The sequence below is a fragment of the Phycodurus eques genome, chromosome 9 (assembly GCF_024500275.1).
Source record: "Phycodurus eques isolate BA_2022a chromosome 9, UOR_Pequ_1.1, whole genome shotgun sequence".
Classification (NCBI taxonomy): Eukaryota; Metazoa; Chordata; class Actinopteri; order Syngnathiformes; family Syngnathidae; genus Phycodurus; species Phycodurus eques.
This window is the reverse complement of record NC_084533.1, coordinates 22,975,166-22,996,929: the sequence shown is the minus strand read 5'-3', so window position 1 is coordinate 22,996,929 and position 21,764 is coordinate 22,975,166. Positions and strand designations below refer to the sequence as shown.

Sequence of the window (21,764 nt, the reverse complement as noted above, 5' to 3'; positions counted from 1 at the left end):
ACATTAAAAGACCAAATTAATTTAGAGGTACACACCTTCAGTGTAGTACCATGTTGTGTTGCAACATGCCAGGCAGCACTTATCTTTACTGGCTGTAGATGCAGCATAAATAAGATTAGGGCCTGACTGATTAATCGGCTGATATTGGCCTTTTTCAAATCGGCAAAAGTTAGCCAGACTTTTGCGGATTTGTGCCAATTTTTTTTACATTGCAACCCATTAATGAGTACTTTCAGTTCTTTAAAACCTATCAAATGTCTTGAAACTCAGTAGTGCGTAATAATTTGGAACAGTGCGTTTAGAGCGTTTAGTTTTCAAAATGAAAAAAAAAATGTTATCCTTGAGTGGTTTGTTCAAACACCTTTGAATTATATTCTGACAGTTGATGACTTAAAAAACTGTCATTTGTATCAGCTATTTTGGAAAATCAGAGACAAATATAATTTACATAATACCATTAATTTCTCGTGTGTAATACACTCGAGGGTATAATGTGCACCCTGAAAATCGAACACCAAAATCAAGAAGTCTTCTACCCATATACAGCAGAATGCACAACTTTCTATGCATTGATATATTTATCCATAATATAGAGGAAGATAAATTATATTGGTATAACATAAACCTAAATAAAATGCAAAATTTGAAAGTCATATTTTAAAAATAATTGTCTTTTCTAAGACCTTCTAATGCACCTAATTTTGTTATGAAGGAATTTTTTAACTTTTACTATCCCTATGTATAATATGCACTATTGCCTTATAAAGATTTTTTTTTGGGGGGGGGGATTGCGTATTATTCACGAGCAATTACAGTAATTTGGAATGCAGTGTACGTTAACATTTAAAAAATATATTTATTCTTTGTTTAACTAGGTATGGCAATTGAGAACAGTTTCTCATTTACAATACCGACCTGGAGGTAATTTACGGTTCAGTGTCTTGCCCAAGGAGGCTTCAAAAGCGGACAGTCTGAGAAGAGATTCAAACCGCCAACACTGTAGTCAGTGGAAAACCTGCTCTACTCTGTTGAGTTTTCAACATTAAGATATCAAACTCTGTTATACAAAATGATGAATGTTGAATATTTGGGTGTTGTGAAAGCGAGAGCAAGAGGCACTAAGGAATACGTTGAAGAAAAGTGTCTTAACAAGTTTAAATTCATTTAAACCCTGTGGGAGCGGTAAAGCTATTTAATTTTATTTAGCATGGATTTTCATTTTCTATGGTGGGTGCGTCAGGAACGTAGCCCCATGATAAAAGGGGGTTACTACAATGCTCGAGCTAATGCTAGCTCGCTTTGTGTGTGATTTGACAGTGAAATATGCTTAAGAGGATGATGCGAACATTATGACTTGTGCAGTGGTTGACACTGAAACCTGCATTTTTCTTTCATCTTCATCCTAGCCCCCAGTCAAACCAGACCCTGACACAGAAAAACCACAAGAAAGACGACGTCGCTCTTTCATGGTCTTCTGTTTAGTGATGTTACACACAAAGATCCTTTTGGAAACTTCCACACTCCATATTGAAGCACATTGTGTGATAATTCAGGGTTAAGAGAAGTTGGCCCTCACGTTGTCACTCACCTCACTGGAGCCAGTCCTCATGTGAACCTGGGACATATAGAGCACGTGACCCAGACTCTTCATGCTGTCTCCATCCCAGCTGCGCACCTGTTCCGACAGGATCTGCAGTTCCAGGTTCTTACGCTTTCGCAGGTCCTGGCACTGCGTCTAGAGAAGATAAACAAATACATTGGGGGGGAAAACAACAACTAACCAGACATGCACTACCTTTCAAAAGTTCAGGGTCAGATTTCTCTCTCTTTTTTTTTTTTTTTTTTTTTAAAAAGAAAAACATCTTTTTTAACCACATCAACAATATCTAGACTGTATTTCTTGATTAATTTAATATTATTAAGCTGTAATAAAAAATAAGGATATTTCAAAGTGACCACAAACGTTTGATCGGTTGTATATACAGGGTGATTGGAAAGTAACTCCCTATTTTAAAGTACATATAAATTTTTAATTTGTTGGAATTTGAAATCAGTTGATTATGAGGCGGCTTGAGAAGCTGTCAGCCAATTCTCCTTCCCATATTGAATTTTAAATAAAACCTCACGCTCAGTGCTTTACTCTCATATTGATTTCTTTTAATATGTCATATGTTAATTACCAATCACAAAAAACTTTACACAAAAATTACAGATTAAAATGTCATACAATAAAGAACAAACACTCAAAACATAGAATAAAAATACATTTGAAGTATTTCCAAATATTATATTAATATATTAATTAATATACTCCTTTAATATAATAGCTATTTTTCAATCACCCCTTATAAAAGTGCTTATATAAGTGCTAGTGCTTGTCTTTAAAAAATAGCCCTAATTGTTATACTAATTTACTCTACTAATTTATATTGTCCTGTGCTAATCAGGGTCTCTCCCGACTAACAAAAGGGGGGAAAAAAACGACAAGCTAAAAGTTGTCATATTCCACAGCAGATCACACGAGGAAAAGCAGTAGGCAGACCTGTAGCAGTACTTCAAGTCTGCTCGCCCGACATCATCATCAGAACCCACACACACACACACACACACACACACACACACACACACACACAACATTTGCATATTTCATGTTCCTTTCTTACAAAGAAATCATTGAGGAAACTGTCAACTGCTCTTGGATTCAATGTGGTTTTAACGCCATCATATCTACAAATGGCATCTCAATGCATACCTTCACTTTTTTTCTGCCTTTCAAGAGAAAAAACAACATTTGCCAACTCCTTTAATCCCCGTTACAGTGAACCCCGGGTATATCAAGGTTCACATTTCACACCCCTGTTATATCGCTGACTTTTAAGCGAGCATTTTGATAGGTTTTTACAGTATTCAGGCAAGTCCGAATTTAGAGTTGCGCACCTTCAGTGCAGTACCATGATGCTAATTTCCATTAGCCCATCTAAGGTCTTTTCCGTTATGTTAACACCTAGCTGTAGCTTTTGTTATCCCAGTGTTTAAACATAGAATGTTGAATTTCCTTTTGTTTTATGTGTCAGCTTTACAGTAAACTTCAACTGAGAGTGGCAAATAAACAGCCTGAAGAAAGCATACTTTGGAGCGTTTTTTTTGTGCCAGCGAGAGACTATTTTCATTTCCTCAAAGTGATGTCATACGATAGGCTCCCATTTCTTGGCAGCAATTTCGTGAAAATAACCACCAAGGGAATACTTCAAGTGTCAATTGATAAGTTTACATGTGTTTAAGTGCGTGCAAGGGATTTAACTATTTAAAAAATGTTTTTTTTATATAGTCTTTCTATATTGCTGCTTTTTGTGGGTGGGTCTGGAACATGTGCAAGGGTTCCTAGTATACTGGACTTGCCATCATCTCATAATCAAGAAATGACTGGCGAGGATCACAGGTTGATCCCATGGGGATAAAACAAGCAGTACAGAAATTTCATTAAGATGATGCGCTGCGATGCATGAATTAAGATTACAGCTGCTGCTGCTATGTCACACACTCACCACTAAGGTCCTGAATGCTGCTGTGGCCTTTACGATGTCAGAGAAGTCTGGGTGGGCTTCCTGTAGTAAGGATATAAAACAAACATATGAGGTTGACAATTGTGCAGCAACACATTTCATTTACCTTTTATAACATGGACGCATCACTACCTCCACGTGTCTCTCCAGCTCCTGCAGCAGGGTAGGGTATTTGTCCAGCCTCATGAATGGCTTGCTGAGGCTGGTGGTCAGCGTCAGGATGCCCGGAGCGCTGGCTCCTTGATTCTCCATGAACTTGTCAAGGTCCTCGCTGTTGGGGGTTGGGGGGGGGGGGGGGGGTGACAGAAGGCTTAATGTCATGTAATTATTTCATAGCCTTAAAATATATACATTTATTAGCAGTCTGGACATAGTGGGTTGATCTCCTTCTCTCGGGCCCTCAAGTAAAACAACAAAAAGTACCAAGATTTGGTGTATCTAAATTTGTTGCGGCTAAATATAGCTATTTTGTCACCAAGTTGGCAGGACTGAGTAGCTGCTCGCTTTGCCGCATGTTTCGCTGCTCCCTGGTCGTCGTGGTAACGATACTTAGCATTTGCATGGGATCCCAACACATCTTGATTGTGATTTTAATCAGAATTTGACAAGTGGATGTTAAGCGTTCTGTAATTCTTTATCCTTGTTGTAGTTTGACCAGACAATGTCAGAGAGCTTTTATTAAGCCACATGAACAGTTTTAAATTGTCCAAACAATTGCACAATATGTCAACAATTAAAGCATTTTACAGTAACACATATTTTCTCATACTTAAGGTACCGTTTTCTAAGTAACATGTAATTTGTGGGCTGAAAATGTTTGACAACCCCGAGTAACAGGAAAATACTCATTGGAAAAGTTTTCACAGAACTACATTGCCACTAATGTAATTGATGTCTATTCTATAAGTAAACTCGAGCTCATGGAACAACTTCACTTTTAACTGGTGTCTCGTTTTACCCTTTCATGTGGCAAAATAGTGTAACCAATATTACAAACACCTCCCAATACGAAACAAGTGGCAAAGATTACAAACCTTCATTGAGGTCTCTTTCTCCCACAACGGTGGAACAAATGAATCATTCTTTTATGCTCCCAAATGAATCAACATCACAGTAAAATTACGTTTTAAAATAGTAGCTTAATTGTTAATAATGCCAGTTCAAATGTGCTTATTGTCAAATATAAAAATAAAACTTACTTTCAGGACATAATGTTATGTAAATTACATATGTACAATCAATATTAAGGATATTAACAAACATCCTACCCACTGTTATATAATTATGATTATCTTCATACACTGTACATTGATCAAATGTGACCGGAGAATATGTGACTATATTAACATATTAATTTCTCTCAAGATTCAATGTGCAATAGAACTGCTATGCACACACATTATGCATGTCAACAAATGCTTCATACACTGTACATAATGACCGTATTATAATTCATCATGTCATTATATATGTATGAATATATAACATTATACCTCACACTTTTCACTAATTGTACAAATATTACTGCTGTAAACATCAATGCAACATCTTAATCGTCAGGTTTTTTTTTTGTTTAGTTGAATTTATTAATTAAATAACTTCATCTAATAGAATAATTATATAAATTATTTAGAAAAACTATACATTTATATATTTTATAAATGTATTAAAGTTCATATTATATTTAAAAACAAAAATATAAAACATTTAACAAATTTATGAAATATTGTACGTCCTCACAGGATGAATAAAGTATCTATCTATACCACTTTACTAGCATGGCAGCAAAGCCACAACTGTGTGTGTGTGTGTGTGTGTATCCTGTCAACATATAGCTTCCTGTGTGTAGGTCAACTTATTCTGCAGCTCAGTGATATCAATCTTCATAGAGGATTACTACCAATCCTCAAGATGGCATTACTTTCACCACTAGTGGAAATTATATCTTTTATTACGTGAACTACTTAAGGATGAAAGCATGACTCAGTGGCTTCAAGTCATACTGCAACCATGCACACCATTAGGTACACTTGCACCGTCCAATGAGATGCAAATACACGTTCAGATAAAAAAATAAAAGCCTTCAGTTTGCAACATTTTGCAATGGTGATGAACTACAACGCATCACGGTGAGGTGTTTCTAATATTTTGTCCCAGGTCGTGCCGTTCTGCCCCGTCCACTCTCATCCACCAGGCACAAGACCTATCTATCGGGAGCTGATTGCACAGGCTAGGCTAGGTCCCTGCCATGAAGCTCATTGAGGTATACAGTGGTGCCTTGACTTTTGTGTTTAATTTGTTCCATGACAACACTCATAACTCCAAACCCTCGTATCTCAAATAATATTTCCCTTTTTCACCTCCCCATATAATACAACAAAAAATTTTGTTGCATATTTTTTATTAAATTAATAGCGCTCTCCAGTATTATATTTTATAAAAACACAGTAATAACATAATTAAAAAGAGTTAAGAATTGAAACGTTTGTGCATCATGCTTCAATTCCTACTGACATTGTGCTCCTTCTGGTGTGTATGACTTGACCACCAGACAGCATTAAAAAAAAAAAAACATACTAATTGATTTAATAGGCTTACGTAATATTTGTCATTTATTGCAGAGGTTAAATAATATATTTTTCTGTCTGTTTACATGTGTTGCTGCACTGTTTGTGTTCAACCTGTTTATTTTTTTTACGTTAAAATAGTTTTAAAAATCTGTTGCTTTAAGGTTTAATTATCAAACATCGATGCTAGTTTCGTTAGCCCATCTGAGGCGTTCTGCATTGTGCGATAGCATTACACTAGCAGACTTTTATAAAGCAAAGTTTATGTGGTTTGATTAAATAAACAATGTGTAATTATCTGGTTTAAGTTTATTTTGACAGTACATTTCAACAGGGAGTGGCAATAAACAGATTCAAGCAAGCACCTATCAGCCAAACTGCAACTTGACGTGAAGTTCGCTGCCACCCTCAAGCACTATCTCAAATTTTTGCTCGCAACTCAAGACAAGATAAATCGGTCGAGCGTCAGCTCATATCTTGAATAACTTGTAAGTTAGGGTACCACTATATTAGAAACAGTTGTCAGTAGAATGTAGTGCAGTTCCACCGAACTACATACTACAATCACAAAAATAAACTTTGTTACATGAATACCTCTTTTGTCACGGAAGACATTCTTATACAGATTTTGGCTCTCATTCGGGTGTACTTAATTCTGTAGCCAGTTAGAGTTAATGGCAACACTGATGTGCCAACTATGCAAAAAATTACATTGTTTTTGGAATCACCTTATAATTTCCTGATATCCTAAATGAACAAATTATAACATGTACTTGATCAGAACATCTATAGAATTTGAAAGTAGCATATAGCTGTTTTAGTACATTTCAAAAGGTTAATTTTTATGGGAGAAATTATGTATACAGTAAATTATTAACAACAAAATACATATTAATAGTGTATAAGAAAATACGTCAGTCACTGACCTATGATCAGTGAGGATACAGACAGCTGACGGGTGGCTGGAGCAGTAGGCCAGGTACAGAGACTTGATCTGACACATCACATTCAAGAAGCATCCGGCCAGCCGCTGTTGGCCCTCTGGGACTCTGCAATGACAAAGTCAAGGTCAGACGATTGGAGTGACGAGTGAGACCAATAAGAAGAGAAAACAGAAGAACCCTAAAGGGGCCATCCACATTTTATTTCCCTACATGTCTATAAAAGATGATCTCCAGCAATCATCAAAGTAGAAAAAGCTGCTTGTGTTTGATTACTTACTGGAGGTGTAACAAATCGTGTGAATGTAAAATGTCATAATGAAGTAAGCATTAGCCCCTCCCCAAAAATGAAATGCATCAAAACGCTGCGACTTACTTTGTACATTCCTCCAAAGAGACACACAGGCCCTGCTGGAAGGTGAGAATCTCTTCCAGGTTTCCACACAAGGTGGCACTGTCTGCACTGCTCAGCCTGCAGACACAAACATTTAACAGGAAAGTAACTCAAAAGGCATCCAAATAAAATGGGTAACGGTCAATTTTTACTGTCAATTATATACTGAACAACACCCAGTTTGATAATTCTCTATATACAGAATACAGTAGGTTTCATTATTTTTATTAACTTGCATAGCATTGCATTGTCATTCTACACTGCCCCTAAAGGGACATGGGGAGGGGGGACTTGTTTCTCAATCGATCGAATGAGAAACTTTCTCGTTAGAATGAGAAACAAGTTTTTTTTTGTTTTTTTTTCCCATGTCCCTTTAGGGGCTCCGTATCATTCTGAGAAGGGAAAAAAATAAAAATAATCACTGTACACAACTTTGCAGCCAACTTAATTCTTACAGGATAATCAGGACTGAATTCACAACGATTCCTTGGCTGATTTGATATTTGAACGGTGAGAAAAAGCCTTCGTGGCTTTACCATCTCTCTTACTTATCGCTGGCTTTTAACGGTCGCAGGTAACCACTCAACAGCGTTTGCAGCTCTTTGACGAACTCTCGCTCGTGTTCCAAGATGTCCTGCACCACCTGCAAGATTAGAAGCACGAGACAGGGTGGATCAGAATTCATGACTTGGCTGTTTGTCACATTTCTGAATAAGCTTATTTTCCTATTTTATTTATTTTAATTTGTTACTTAAACAGCTTAGCTAATTTCATTTTTTATTTAAAAAGTCAGAGTTAGCTTTCCTTGGCTTGGAGAAATATGTTCAATATGTGAGATTGTTTCCTTAAACAGACATCACTGAAGTTAGCTGAGTAATGGGTGCAACTTAGAGGCCACTAGCACCCACGTGAAAAGACTATTGCTACAACTAAAGGGAAATTTTTTGGGACAAATATAAGGATAAAAAAAAAATTGAATTTACGAGCTGATAACTAGCCATTTTCCATGGTTTTCTGCATTATAACCAAAATCACTGGGAATACAATTAAGCTTAAGCATGTCAAATAGGACAAAGTATTATGGAATCAGCTGCATTTTTGTCGTTCATTTTATTCTTAAGGTACTACTGTATACTTTTAGTGGTACTAGGCATTAAAATGAACAAGAAATTGAAGAAACAAGGGACGGCTAATATTTTTTTCCATAACTATGTATGTTTTATACTCACCACACTATAGTAGCTTTTGGTCAGCTGAGCTCCTTTAGGAGATACTGGTTTCTCTACAGGGGAGATATTGACAATGAGAGTCTTGCAGTAAGGCAGTGTGTCCCAACAGTTGTACAATGAGAGAACATCATGTGTGCCATCGGATATTATAAAATTTCACTCGACTGGTCTGAAAATTATTATTTATTGACTACAATGCATGTTTTCTTTTTTCATCTATCTATGCCAGTGACGTATAGTATCAAGAAAAACAATTAAATGCTCTTTCGCTAGATGCCAGAACGTCCAATTGAGCAGTGTATCCACCTGTTGCCATTTATACAACGGAATATTACTGTAATTTCTCGTGTATAATGTGCACCTATGTATAATACGCACCCCCCAAAGTTGACCTCAAAATTCTGGAAAACCCTTTTACCTATGTATAATGCATTTTGACAATTCATGATTTTGCTTCTACCCATATGATCAAAGCATGAAGTATTATCTGTATTTTATTATTTTTTTCAAATAATTATTCTGAAGTAAAATTTTTTATTTGAAGTTGTAATACTTGCAGTTATTTTGGAATTCACAGCCCTACTACAGCCCTTCACAGCCCTACTTTTATTTAGTAAATGAGAAAACACACAGTTGTGCTCATAATTTGTAAGATGGGTACAATTCTATAAAGGAAACATGAAGGGCCAGGCGAAACACATAGAATTTTATTTTAATGGGATTCAAATTAAACTGTCAAGCATTATCATCAAACAAAACATAACCATAAAGATATTCATGATGGTTGTTGTTCAGTCATAACACACAATATTTTTTTAAAAATCACAATATTTCACAAATTCGGCCAAGGAATATAAACTTATGAGCACAACTCTACATCTTTGCAGTCATACGTACCCCTGTCATACTGGAATTAAAATGTAGGCTTCACCTTTTTCGTGACCTCAAAGCGACGGTGGCATATCAGAATGAAAGTGTACACCTTTCTCATAGCCTCTAGGTGGTTGTAGCATATTGGAATGAAAGTGTACAGCTTTTTCACAACCTCTAGATGGTGACGTACATTTATAAAATGTTAAAAGTTTTTTTCCATTTTCCCCTATATCCATGTATAATGTGCATGATTGACTTGTGACCATTTTGCGGGTGGGGGGAATATGCATTATACACGAGGAATTACGGCTTAAACAGGCCCAGATTTCACATTAAGTACATTTGTGACTAATGAGATGATCATTATTTCAGTATAAATACCTTTTGTGAAATCTTTGTTTGGCGGTGCGCCGTGAGACTTTTCTATAGGGGTCCTTGACTTACGAGTGCCCCGCCTAACAAGTTTTTCTAAGTTATAAGCTGTGTTGAAAGCTAAATTTTGAATTACAATCAAGTTTCCGATACGCTGCCGCTCGAGTGAAGTGAAAAAAAACGGAGCGTGACAGTCACCGATGCACTTTCATCAGCCATTTAATGAAGGGGACAACCAGCCAAACACACAAATACTAATTGAAAACATTCGAAAGGAGCATGGAGAAGAGGCTAACACTGAACTCACCGCATGGGAATGACTTTTGACTTGATTATACTTTTTCTTTTTTTTTTTTTTTTTTTTTAACATTCTCATTCAAATTTTAGATTTACAGTTTAAATTTTTCAGTTTAATCGATTGGGGATTTTATTTTTAATAGAAGAGTACATTGATAGAGTACAACGATTTACACAATTGGTCACGGAACAAAAACTCAAGTCAAGGTCAAGGTACCACTGAATATATATATATATATATATATATATATATATTATATACAACTCACCACAGGCCTTGACCTCGCGCACGTAGTTGCTGGGGAACCAGCCCGTCTTGCCGTTGAGGTTGCCCTCCCACCAGCCGCCTTCTTCCTGCCGCATCACGACGATGACGTCGCCTTTGACAAACGACAGCTCATCCTCGTTGTTCTGCTTGAAGTTGAAGCGGGCCTTCACCATCAGCTGCCCGCTGCTGCCATTTTCTGACATCTCCTGTCAAGTGGGTGGTCACATATTAGAGAAGGTCCAATTAAGTTCACTTGTAAAGGTTACAGTGAATTTAGATTCATCCTGAAATTCCAATCAAAAGCCGAATATCCCTAACGTTTTCTGAGTAGTGTATGTGACCTTGTAACAGAACGAAAGAGAGGATGCAGAAAATACCGCAGACTTGGACTGTCTCCACAGAGAGCCCTTGGACTTGGCACAGGAGGTCGTGTGTGAGGACGCAGTCTGACTAAGTGATTGGGCGCCGGACTGCGGACATGACCTCTCTGCAACACTATCTGTGGACACACAATATGCAGCCTCAGTTATCTTGTTTGTTTGCCTTGTTCAAACTGGATAGTCAAGAACTCTTGGCTTTGGATGAGTGTGTCTTCTTGACACACCTAAAAGTAATAATCGACATCTGAATTTCTGGCCTTTGAGATGAACTGATGTCTAAGATTTTTGCCATTATTCTCTCCCTTTTAACTTATTACATTGTACAGTGAGACGTCATATGAAGCTCCCCTATTGGCGCAGCTCCAGAGTCGGCATCAGCGCAGGGGGGCACAAACTCTTTCACAATAAATGTTAGATTTTTTTTTTCTGTCGACAACTAATTCACTAATCCATCACAAAACATGCAAAAGATCCCGTTATTTTCTTTCTCATTCGCACCATGAATGCTGTGGCACATTTTTTGACAGTTAAAAAGTAGACAGGCATCTACAGCAATCACAGCCTGTCATGTTTGATCGTCCTGTCCCTTGGCTTTGTCTCACGACCATCCCATTTTGTCCACAGTGGACTGAAACAGTGCTGGCGTGGTTGGCTGGAAAATAGAATAGCCTAAAGGGTTACAAGCATACGTTGTGGCTGATTGCAGCTCATCTCCACTGTCACTGTGTCATGATCAAGACAAATAAACAAGTAGGAATGTCCAAAATGGATGCCCTCAGAGTCATTTAGCTGTGAGTCTGCAGCAGCGTATCGTGATGTGCATGGGAAGCAGATTTCCTCTGACAAGAAAGCTGACGAAATAATAACAATAAACACTGAGGCTGAGTGAGCAGAGACTAGTTCTACCTCCTGGAGCAATTAGCCCCTAAGCATTGCAAGGCCGCAGTAATGCTAAACATTTTAAGTTGTGTCCTTAAAGTAGAGAAGGTAAACGCGTGTCTCTCTCTCTCTCTGTCTCTCTCTCTCTCTCTTTCTCTTTCTCACTCTCTTGTCTCTGTCCCAAGGCGATATCAAGTTTCACATTATTAATTCCGTGTTACACAAAGCCCTCATTTGAATGGAAAATGAACCAAGCAGGATATTACTCAGGGCGCATCGAGCTCGGCAGGAAAATATGCCACCCAGCAGGACACAAACACACACTGTCACACCAGCTGGCCTCTGCCAGTAAAGCCAATCAGCTTGATCAAACGTTGCATGACACAAATTGAGCAACACAGATTGTGTTGTTGCCTCTTAGCCCACCAAGTGGTACAGTTTGCCGCAGTACAGTTTGAAATAGCAAAACCCTGTGCTGATTTTTTTTTCCCTATGAACTGGTCCATAAGCTGCATGAGAAACAAAAATAGTGTACAATACAAACATAGCAGTCAGTTAATTTAAAAAAAGAGGGTGAATGTAAACAGTAAATATGTGGTGTTCTTGCCTGTCCTGTAAACTTCATATAATTTAAATTCAATTGAATTGACAGCTTTTAATGTTATTGTCATGTTCACAATAAATGCCTCTCATAAAAAGCACAAAAAAATCCGTCCGTTTACACACAGTCTTCCACATTCAATTTAATATCTTACTGAAAGATATTGCTAAAAGTGCGGTTAAAAAAAATAATAATAATGATGATGATGATGACGTGCATGTAGTTCATAGAAATGGACTGTCATGGGTCTATATCAGCCAAAAATGGTCAGGTAAAGATTGGTTATTTTGGCATCCTTGGCACTGTCTGAAAACAGAAACACAAAAAAACTTGCACCAGCCACCCCTTCCAAAGCATTTTAGTGTTTCTATTCTATTTATATATCCAAATACAATTTTTTCTTGGTTTCCTCAGCCCATATCACATTTTCACCCCATGCGTTTGGGAGATTTTAAGTGTGTTTTTGCCATTTTTTAAACCAAGACTGAACTTTTTTTCCATAATTCTAAAATGTATGCTTGGCGCAAACACTCCACATCAGCAAAAAAGAAAACCATACCTACAGTGATCCAAATAACAAGGTGTGTACACTTATGCAACCACATTGTCGCAGTTAGTTCTTTTCATTGCCCCTTCCAAAAAGATATTTTTTTCCAAGTGAGTTCCAATTGTGGTTATAGGTCACAGTAATTGTAGCAAGCGTTTTGAAATCTTGGGCTCATGTTTTTATATATATATTTTTTAATGGTATTTCAATAGGGGTGTTAATATTTTTATATCAACTGTAGCTGCATCCTTTAGGAACCATGCCATCGTAGTTGGTATTGCAACACCACGGTGCCAAAATTATGTTATGATTATTACTAGAAGGCTGGCATTTTTAGTTTTCTAAAAATGTATCTTCATTCCTGTTGTGTTTCCAAATCAAGACTCCAGCGGGTCAAGCTTCACAATTTAGGTACCATTATATTACTGCCAATGGGGTACCCAAACAGAAGGAGGTTAAAAAACTAATAATTGCACCACCTCACCAAAAATGATTTTACGATTATATTTAAGTCACGGTGGAGTAGTTTACTCGCCTGACTTCAATTCCAACTCAGTGAATGTGAGTGTGAATTGTCTATGACTTCATGCGCCCATGCTAGGACTGCATTCGAAATCATTGAAAAGTGAGTGTTATTATTCACAAATGATTTTGTTCTTGAGGGGGGCGAGCCCATGAAAACAGCAGAACCTTCCAAGAAGTCATCATGACCTCTGTGCCGTTTTGTTTTTTTTCCACAATTATACAGCCCACATGAATAATTGATTAATTGTGGAAAAACTGTTGAAGCGATCAATGATGTAAAATCACCCCGGCTTTGTTTGCAAAGCAGCGGGATGCCGGAAGGTCAGGGAAGGACTGCACAGCTCTTACCTTGTGTAGCAAAGTTGACGGCCAGCAACGTGGTCAGGACCTTGCCAAAATTTTCCCCGCTGTACAGACACTCGGGCTCAAACCCCTGGATAAAATACAAAAATAAATGATAAATCAGTTCAAATATATGTCACAATTAGAAACATGGGGCTGTACACCAAATTATCGGACACACAACGGAACACTCACAGGATTTAAATGAGCCACAGCCTTACACAACTACAGGCACATTAAGGATGACCCATATTCTGTGAATTAGCAGTCCGTAAAACAGCCAGACACCATTATGATTCACTGCACATGCACGGTGCAGCTTTCTTGCAGAGTCTCGGGCAACTTCTCATTTCCTTTCGAGGCTACAGTTTCATATTTTGAATAAAACATTTTAAATATAGAATTTGAGTGGAGCAGCTTGAATCCTAAATTGTGTTAGGACCATCACATCTTCACCATCATCATCATATCCTGCACTGAAGCGTAAACATGCATACATAGAGCTATGTAATAATATTGCTGGTGTCATATTAGGTAGGACATTGTCAAAGTTTGTATTAGGGGTGAAACATAGAAACAAACTGACATTCTGATATTGGTATTTTCAGTTCATAATAAATATGCTCTGTGAGATGCTTTTCTTATGAAAACACTACATGGAACTATTTCCACTAAAAATATTCGGACTTTTAATCAACAAATTTATCATGAAAAAAATTTAACCATCACCGCACAACGAGTGGCAGGGCCAAACGTGACTGAACTGGACAATTGCGCAGCGCGCCGTCGACGAACCCATTGGTGATGGTGTATGAGCTTTGAGGGCGCGAGGACAGAAGAGCGTGTCGCATCGCGAGCGGCGTGGCAGTGACGTTAGAAGGCGCATCCAATAAAATTGCTGGGAGGCTGCTATGCAAGCACTTCCAAATATGGGCAATTTTGTACCAGGGCGCTGTCGTCTTTGTGCGCTTCCCCGCGGCTAGACACCAAGAAACCAACTTGCTGAAATGAAAAGACTTCAACCCTTGGTGTTCTTATCAAAAAACAATGTTTTCAGGTATGGCACAGGAGGGGCAGTGCATTTCGGACCTGGCCCTTAAGTGGGGGCTTAACCTGACTAATCCCCCTCTTACCACCACCACTATCACGTTGCAAAATAATGTACAAAAATGCAATATAACTATGCGTGGCACTACAGAGAGTAAGAGAGAGACAGAGAAAGAGGCATTTTATGTATTTGAGGATGAATACCACTACTAAAGCAAGAAACATAACCTTTATCTTCCAATACAGTACATGACAAACAAACAAGTCCAGACCTCTTCACCACATTGTAGCAATTAGTTGACTATCAATATTTACCTAATAACATGAAAAAAAACCATTAAAAATTTCAAATAAAATACATCACACTCACCAGAGATGTTTATTATTTTTAGACCAAATCCACCATCCTTTGCTCCTCAGAGCTATAGTTGTGTTGTGAAGTCAGGACTACCTATCAGTCAGAGCTAGCTAGTCCTAGAAGTGAAGCCAATAAACCCTAACCCATGCAGAAAACTGTACATTTATGTCCAGATAACAAATGATAAATGTCGCGCAGCTGTATGTATTGAAATAATGTGTTAACTAATGGACTGTAGATTAACCTGAAGTCCTTGTCATGACTTTTGCATTGGTGCGAAGTACAAATTCATCGTACTTAAGTAGGTTTTTCAGATACGTGTACTTTACTTGCGTGTGTATTTTGATACATGTGTATGAAGATATTTTGCTTTCACCAATATTTGAAAACGGATATCTGTACTTTCGACTCCCTACTTTGTCAAAATAGGATTGATATATTTTTTCACTGTGCTGCCGAGTCCGGTCTTGTTACTGTTAATTAAGTACAGGAGTTGAATCAGTATGTGACCTTTTACCATTTTTTTTTATTCATTTATTTATTTTTACACAACTCTCTTTACTTCTACTTAAGTACAGAGTGTGAGTACTTTTGCCACTGGTTCAGAATAATTCCATTTCACATCACTTTTACTCACCTCCGTGTGCGATTGTAATACCTTCAAGTAAATTAAATAAATGCGGCACAAAGTGACGGGTCATACAAAAACGTGTAAAACATACATACATACAAGATGTCATATGATGTAAAAATGTGAAATGCAACAGCCCTAATTTGACGCATATAATTCAAGTACCACCATGACTACACATACTAATAAATCCTCCTATTCAGCTGAGAAAAGTAGTAAGAGGTCTTGAGCAGTTAAAGTTGCTTCCTCTTTGGGAGTGTCAGTGCAGAAGTGAAAACAGTATGACTGTCTTCTTTGTGAAGGAATTGGATAACCAGGCACTATTTGCTGCGGTGGAAGGAAGAAGAAGAAAAAAAAAAGACGATCACGTCAGCGACCAAAAGATGGGCAGGGCTGGCTTGAGGGCCTAATACTGGTTGGCCACGAGCTGCTGCTAGCTGCACAAGGTCTAATTATGGGCTGAGGGGGACCTGCCAGACAAAAGCCAGCTGAGTATCGAGCTCTCCACGACTCCACTGTGCACCGAGTCAGGCTGGCACAAAGCATGTGATGTGATTCAAGACCAGACCAAGATTATTTATAAAGATGAAGATTTGTGTGGCACACAGCGAGGGAGAGGAAAAGTCCCAACATCTGCAACACATTCCCTCTGTGATAATTGGGGCATTCTTCAAAACAGACCAGGACACTTCAATAAAGTCTTCATAAACTTATACACAGCCATTGAACTTACAATTTCACTCAATATTTCCACTCCATTCCTCTTTGCTTTTAACCTAATGCTGCGTTTAAGCTCTAATGCAGTGTTTCTTGATAGTCTACATTATTGTACTTTATCAAAACATACTCTTACAGTATTAACATAATTTTAATAGAATATGAATAACTAAACAGTTTGTGCATCATGATAATTCAATGGCCATTGTGCTGCTCATTGAGGTATGTGCATCTTGGCCGCTGGGGCAAGTACAATAGATACAGACATAAATCGATTTGATGATAAGACACAGGAGAATACCGTAGGAACTATGCTTCAATATTGGTAATTTTTCGCAGAGGATAAAGAATATATGCCTGTGAGCATTATTGTATCCTCTGTCTGCATGTGTTGCGACCACTTGTTGTTCTAAAATTTATAATTACCACAATAATGATGCTAGTTTCATAAGCCCATCTATGGCGTTCTGCATTGTGTGTTAGCATGAAGATAGAGGTCTTTCTCACTACCAAGTTAATGTGCTTTGGTTAAATACATATGTAATTCTCTTTGTTTAATGTTTAGTTTTAAAATAAAGTTTAACAGGGAGCGGCAAAAAACAGCTTGAAGGAAGCACTTGGCCTCTTTTTTTTATCCTTCTTCACTATCTGCCAGACTGCTGCTTATGAAGTGACAGATATCCCTGCAATGAGATGCACAATTAATGGAATTTTAATCGTGATCACGATTTTGCTAATTTAAAGCTGGAGTTTGTAGTTTTATAAAAAAAAAAAAAAAAAGACTACGTCATGTGTTAAAACTGTCTCTATAACCTGGAGTCAAATAAAATTATAATGTATAATCTAATGCCGCTAATTACATTTTTATTATTTTAAAACCGACTAGGTGTGAGGAGAACTAGCCAATCAGTGGGTGTAGAGATAAGAGGCATGGCCGAAGAGGTGTCAATAATTTGCACATTAATTTTCACAATCATGGCATTTTAAGGCCGCCGCATACCGAGCTACGCCGCTCAACCCGAAACAGAACTGTCGTGAAGTGTGTGTGGTTTGGCGACTGTTTTCATGAGTGCCCGATCAGTCTGTCACTGGTTTTGCCGCGATTTAAATTTTGAATCGCCATCTTAACGTCGCAACAGATAAGCTTTCCCTCACGGGGAAAACACATTTCCGGGTTTTGCAAGCCACGCCGCATCAAACCATATAAATAGTACTGCATATAAAGCATCAAATATTGTTTTACATCAATACTTAACACAATTTTCTTGTGGATGAAAAAGCAAAGTTTGTGACCAGAATGTACTTGAACGTATGTACATGCTGGGTACTTTCAAATGAATGGAGCGAGCAAGCCACCTTTCAAACATCCAAACTCTTTGCTTTTATTCTCACCAACACCCTCTCTCTCTTTAGCAACCTGCTTCTTCCTTAACTATTTATCTCTTTGTGATTTAAGGAATGTGATAAAGTACAAGATACTGAACACACAACATCAAACGCCTATACAGGCTCGCCGGGCATCCACTTGTGCAATCGCTAATGTGCGGGGGTGCTTCGGCAACGCTACACGATGGCCCGGTCCAGTCGGGTTGGACCACGTTGCACAGTGTGCGGCAGGCCTAAATCCGCTTTTGTTCAGTGGTCGACTGAGAAGGTACAAGCATTTTTGTCAATACTGGCAGAAGATGAAATACAGCGGATGGAAGGCGCGACAAGGAACAGACCGGGGTCAGGCCATTCTAGAACTTGTAATGGAAAAGCAGCATTAGTCTTTTATTATATACAGTATTTACACACAACTATGAATATATAATAATTCATATTTGATTGATTGACTGATAGAAATAGAGTATTTTACTTTTACATATACTAATTTATCAATGGAGACACGCAGCGACATTGGTCGACATCGCCCCCTGGATAGCCTCCTGGTTGCAATTATTTCTGGTCACAGATTTTTCTGTAACACCGGGAGTACAGAGAAGCAAATCACAACTGTCAACTTCTTTGCAGTTTCCGACTACGACTGACTTATGGTCAAGCAGAACAATGGAGCAATTTTGAATTGACAATTCAAAACAGTGCACCGTATTGATGGTTATTTTCCAACGAAAACTCAGTGCTTTGAAGCCGAGTGGTGTTGCCTTTTTATGTGTAAGCTGGAATTGGTTCCATTGAGTTGAACTTTTCGATTTCACTCTAATAGCATATTAATAGCATGTATAGAGAGGCAGCCGCCCCGCCATATGTGGCAGCAGACATTCTGACAAGCAAGTTCCTCAAGCTCCGAAGGTTGCCTGGTTGATCCTGCCAGTAGCATATCTACAGTATATAATCTCAAATATTAAACCTGTGTGGGTTTTCTCTGGGTACTTTGGCTTCTTCCCACGTTCCAAAAATGGTACTGGCTATATTTAAGGGAAATGTTTGATAAGACTGACCAAAAATACGCAGTTTGATTTTAAAAGGTTTGTGTTTTACACCAATATTTGGTTAAAATAAAACATTTTGACAAGACAATGGCATTTAAGAACTTATACTCGGTCTGGGGGAAATGCTATGAATGCATTCCTTGCAGCAAGTAAAAGTAAAAAGAGGTCAGAAAAATACTCAACAAAAGGAGATACTGTGCCAGATAAATCTACTGAAATCAATTAGTTTTACCTCGTTACAGTCTGACAGACAGCACGCCTGTTTATGAGTTTCACTCCACATGACGTTCTGGGAAACCCGATACAGTACAAGCAGACTGAGCGGATCACAACACAACACAAGCGAGCGAGTCTAAGTCCACTCATGGGAGACCGGCACCTGGGGGCTAACAAGGCTAAAGTCGACGGAGAAACGGTGGAAACGTGTCGTTACCACACACGGGCACAAACTTACCTCAACTTTGACTTTCAAGGACGAGCATCCTCTCAGAAACTCTCGAATGTTGCCTATGCAGTCGGCTTCGGTTCGGGGCTCCGGGCAGTACTGAGCACGAACACACGGGATATAACATTGCAGCACATTTGAGAACGGAGGGCACGTTATACTTTTTGTTTGTTTGTTTGTTTCAAACACAGCGACTCGAAGCTAACGCCATTTAAAGTCCAGTTATACGTGGTGGTAGGAACGCAAGTTTATGAAATATGGAGTCTTTCCGCGTCCCCTTCGTTGAAACATAACCAATAATGACATCACCATCAAGCTACCACTAAGATAGATTTGTATGACTTTCAAAATAACTTCAAGTTCCGGTATTAAAACAAAAGGTGTCGCTGTTTCGATTCAACCATACTGCAATTGATATGCCAACAGCGGGAGATGTAACATTTTAAAGACAATCGGAGGAACAATTCTTCATGATTCGCCTACAGCTCATTTTTGTATGTTTATTTTTTTTGTATCCGCGTATGTATAATGTCATGAGACTGATCTTATTAACATTCACAATCTTGCTCATTACATTGTGCTTGTTGTCGTGGGTAAATGCAAAACAAATAATAAATAAATAAAATATTTCCAGTATTATTGTCGTACAGTTCCTGTTTGACACAGTCTTTCAGTTTGACGCCATCTTCACAAAAGAGGTTGAAGGAAGCAACCGGGAAGAGGCTTCAAAGAGGAAGTGACGAAGCCCTACAAACTTAACTTTACCATCTTTTCGTCTTTTACGTTCAAAATTAAAAAAAACACTAACAATAATATAACTCATGAAACACGTATTTGCTCGTGTTTAACTGTATTTAGCAAGCCGAACGCGCTTCCTGGTTGGAGGCTGCATGCACTACAGCAAAGTCGAAAATGCGGAACACTATAAAAGTATCGACTTATTTCAGCAAACAATGCCAATTAGCTTTATCTCATAGTAAATGAAACAAAATATAGACGAAACGTCAGTTGCAACTTTTCAAACGGGCGGCCTGTGCGTCTGTGTTCACATCAAACCCCTCCCTTCTTGTTTGCTATCGGATCACATTATGTTAACTTTTTTTTGGGGGGGGGGCGGAGGTCGACCTTTCTACCTTGGCGGTGAAGCCGGGCACAAGCCTCTCCACCAGCTTGCACAGGACGAGGCCATCCTTCAGCGAGGTTTTCAAGAATTCCTCCGGGTCGGCGATCTTCTTCTTGGGGGAGCCGAGCACTCCCAGTGATATCAACCACGTTACGGTCTGCTCCTCGGGGTTCATGGCGCCGTCAGACGGTCATTGCCTTGGCGGTGGTCCTCCTTCCACCTTCACTTCCAGTGGTTTGGTTCCGTATCGTCGTGCAGTGCACCTCGTAGCCCCGCACTTCTGCTTGAAGTTCGGCAATGAGGTGGGGGGTGGGAGCCGGTTGTGTTACTACATGCCAAAAGTGATGATCACCCCTACTGGTAAGCAGGCACCTCAACAATAAACAGGAGTATGACTGCACTGCCAAGTACAGTGTACAGTTGCACCTTCGCTTCCGAGTTGAACTCGTTTCGTGGCCAAAATCGTAACACAATGTACTATCAGTTCTTTTCATTGGAATTAATTGCATTCCGTCACACTACAGTTTTTGAATAAAGAAAACGAGCACTGTATTGTATAGAAACAAAATGTGAGAATGTAAAGCAATAAACTGGTTTCATAATTACTGGCTGTTGGGACAAGATGAAAGTCACAACAGTGTGTACTACTCTTCCAGTATTCCTGGTAATTTGCCGATTCTTTCCACTGTAACGTGGTTTTCAGTTGACTAGGTTGAAAAAAAATCTATTTACTAAATTTGAACAGGTGATTAGGGAGGTTGCTTGAGCAGGCTGTTTTTTCCCCGGCCAGGAACTGTCAGATGCGCAGGCGTCTTTCCACAACTCGCATCTCTTCTCCAATATCATATGTAGCAAATGCAGCAGAATCTCTTTGTAGATGTTCTGGTTGATTGTCTGGCCCACATTAAAGTGGAAAACTCAGTTTACACAAGTGACTACTGGCCCCTCATGTTTGAGAACTGCACCATTTGCACAATTGTCACTGTACCATATCATTGCACAATTAGTCACTTTAAACTGCTCTTAATTGCTTAAAGACTGCATCATTTGCACACTTGCCATTATATTAGTACTATCAAACTAGTGGTACACTTTCATTGCTCACTCTGCACGTTTGTAATATCCTAAATGTCTATTTCGTCGCCGTTGTACTAGAGTGGCTCCAAATACTGGCGATAAATTCCTTGTGTCTTGTAACATGCTTGGCCAATAAAGCTGATTGATTTGTAATAC

At 38.6% G+C, this 21,764-nt stretch overlaps 1 protein-coding gene across 1 annotated transcript in view; it reads right to left on the bottom strand.

Annotated features, from left to right (window-relative positions):
* The window catches only part of arhgef6 (Rac/Cdc42 guanine nucleotide exchange factor (GEF) 6), a 30,486-nt gene extending 9,542 nt beyond the window's left edge, over nt 1-20,944 (bottom strand). Inside the window, 12 exon segments of the mRNA XM_061685173.1 lie at nt 1,589-1,735; nt 3,546-3,605; nt 3,696-3,834; nt 7,057-7,179; nt 7,448-7,543; nt 8,014-8,108; nt 8,695-8,747; nt 10,506-10,710; nt 10,882-11,003; nt 13,785-13,869; nt 19,418-19,507; nt 20,542-20,944. Of these exon segments, the coding sequence (XP_061541157.1) occupies nt 1,589-1,735; nt 3,546-3,605; nt 3,696-3,834; nt 7,057-7,179; nt 7,448-7,543; nt 8,014-8,108; nt 8,695-8,747; nt 10,506-10,710; nt 10,882-11,003; nt 13,785-13,869; nt 19,418-19,507; nt 20,542-20,706 (1,380 nt within the window). The 5' untranslated portion in view covers nt 20,707-20,944.
* Between the last annotated feature and the right edge of the window lie 820 nt (nt 20,945-21,764).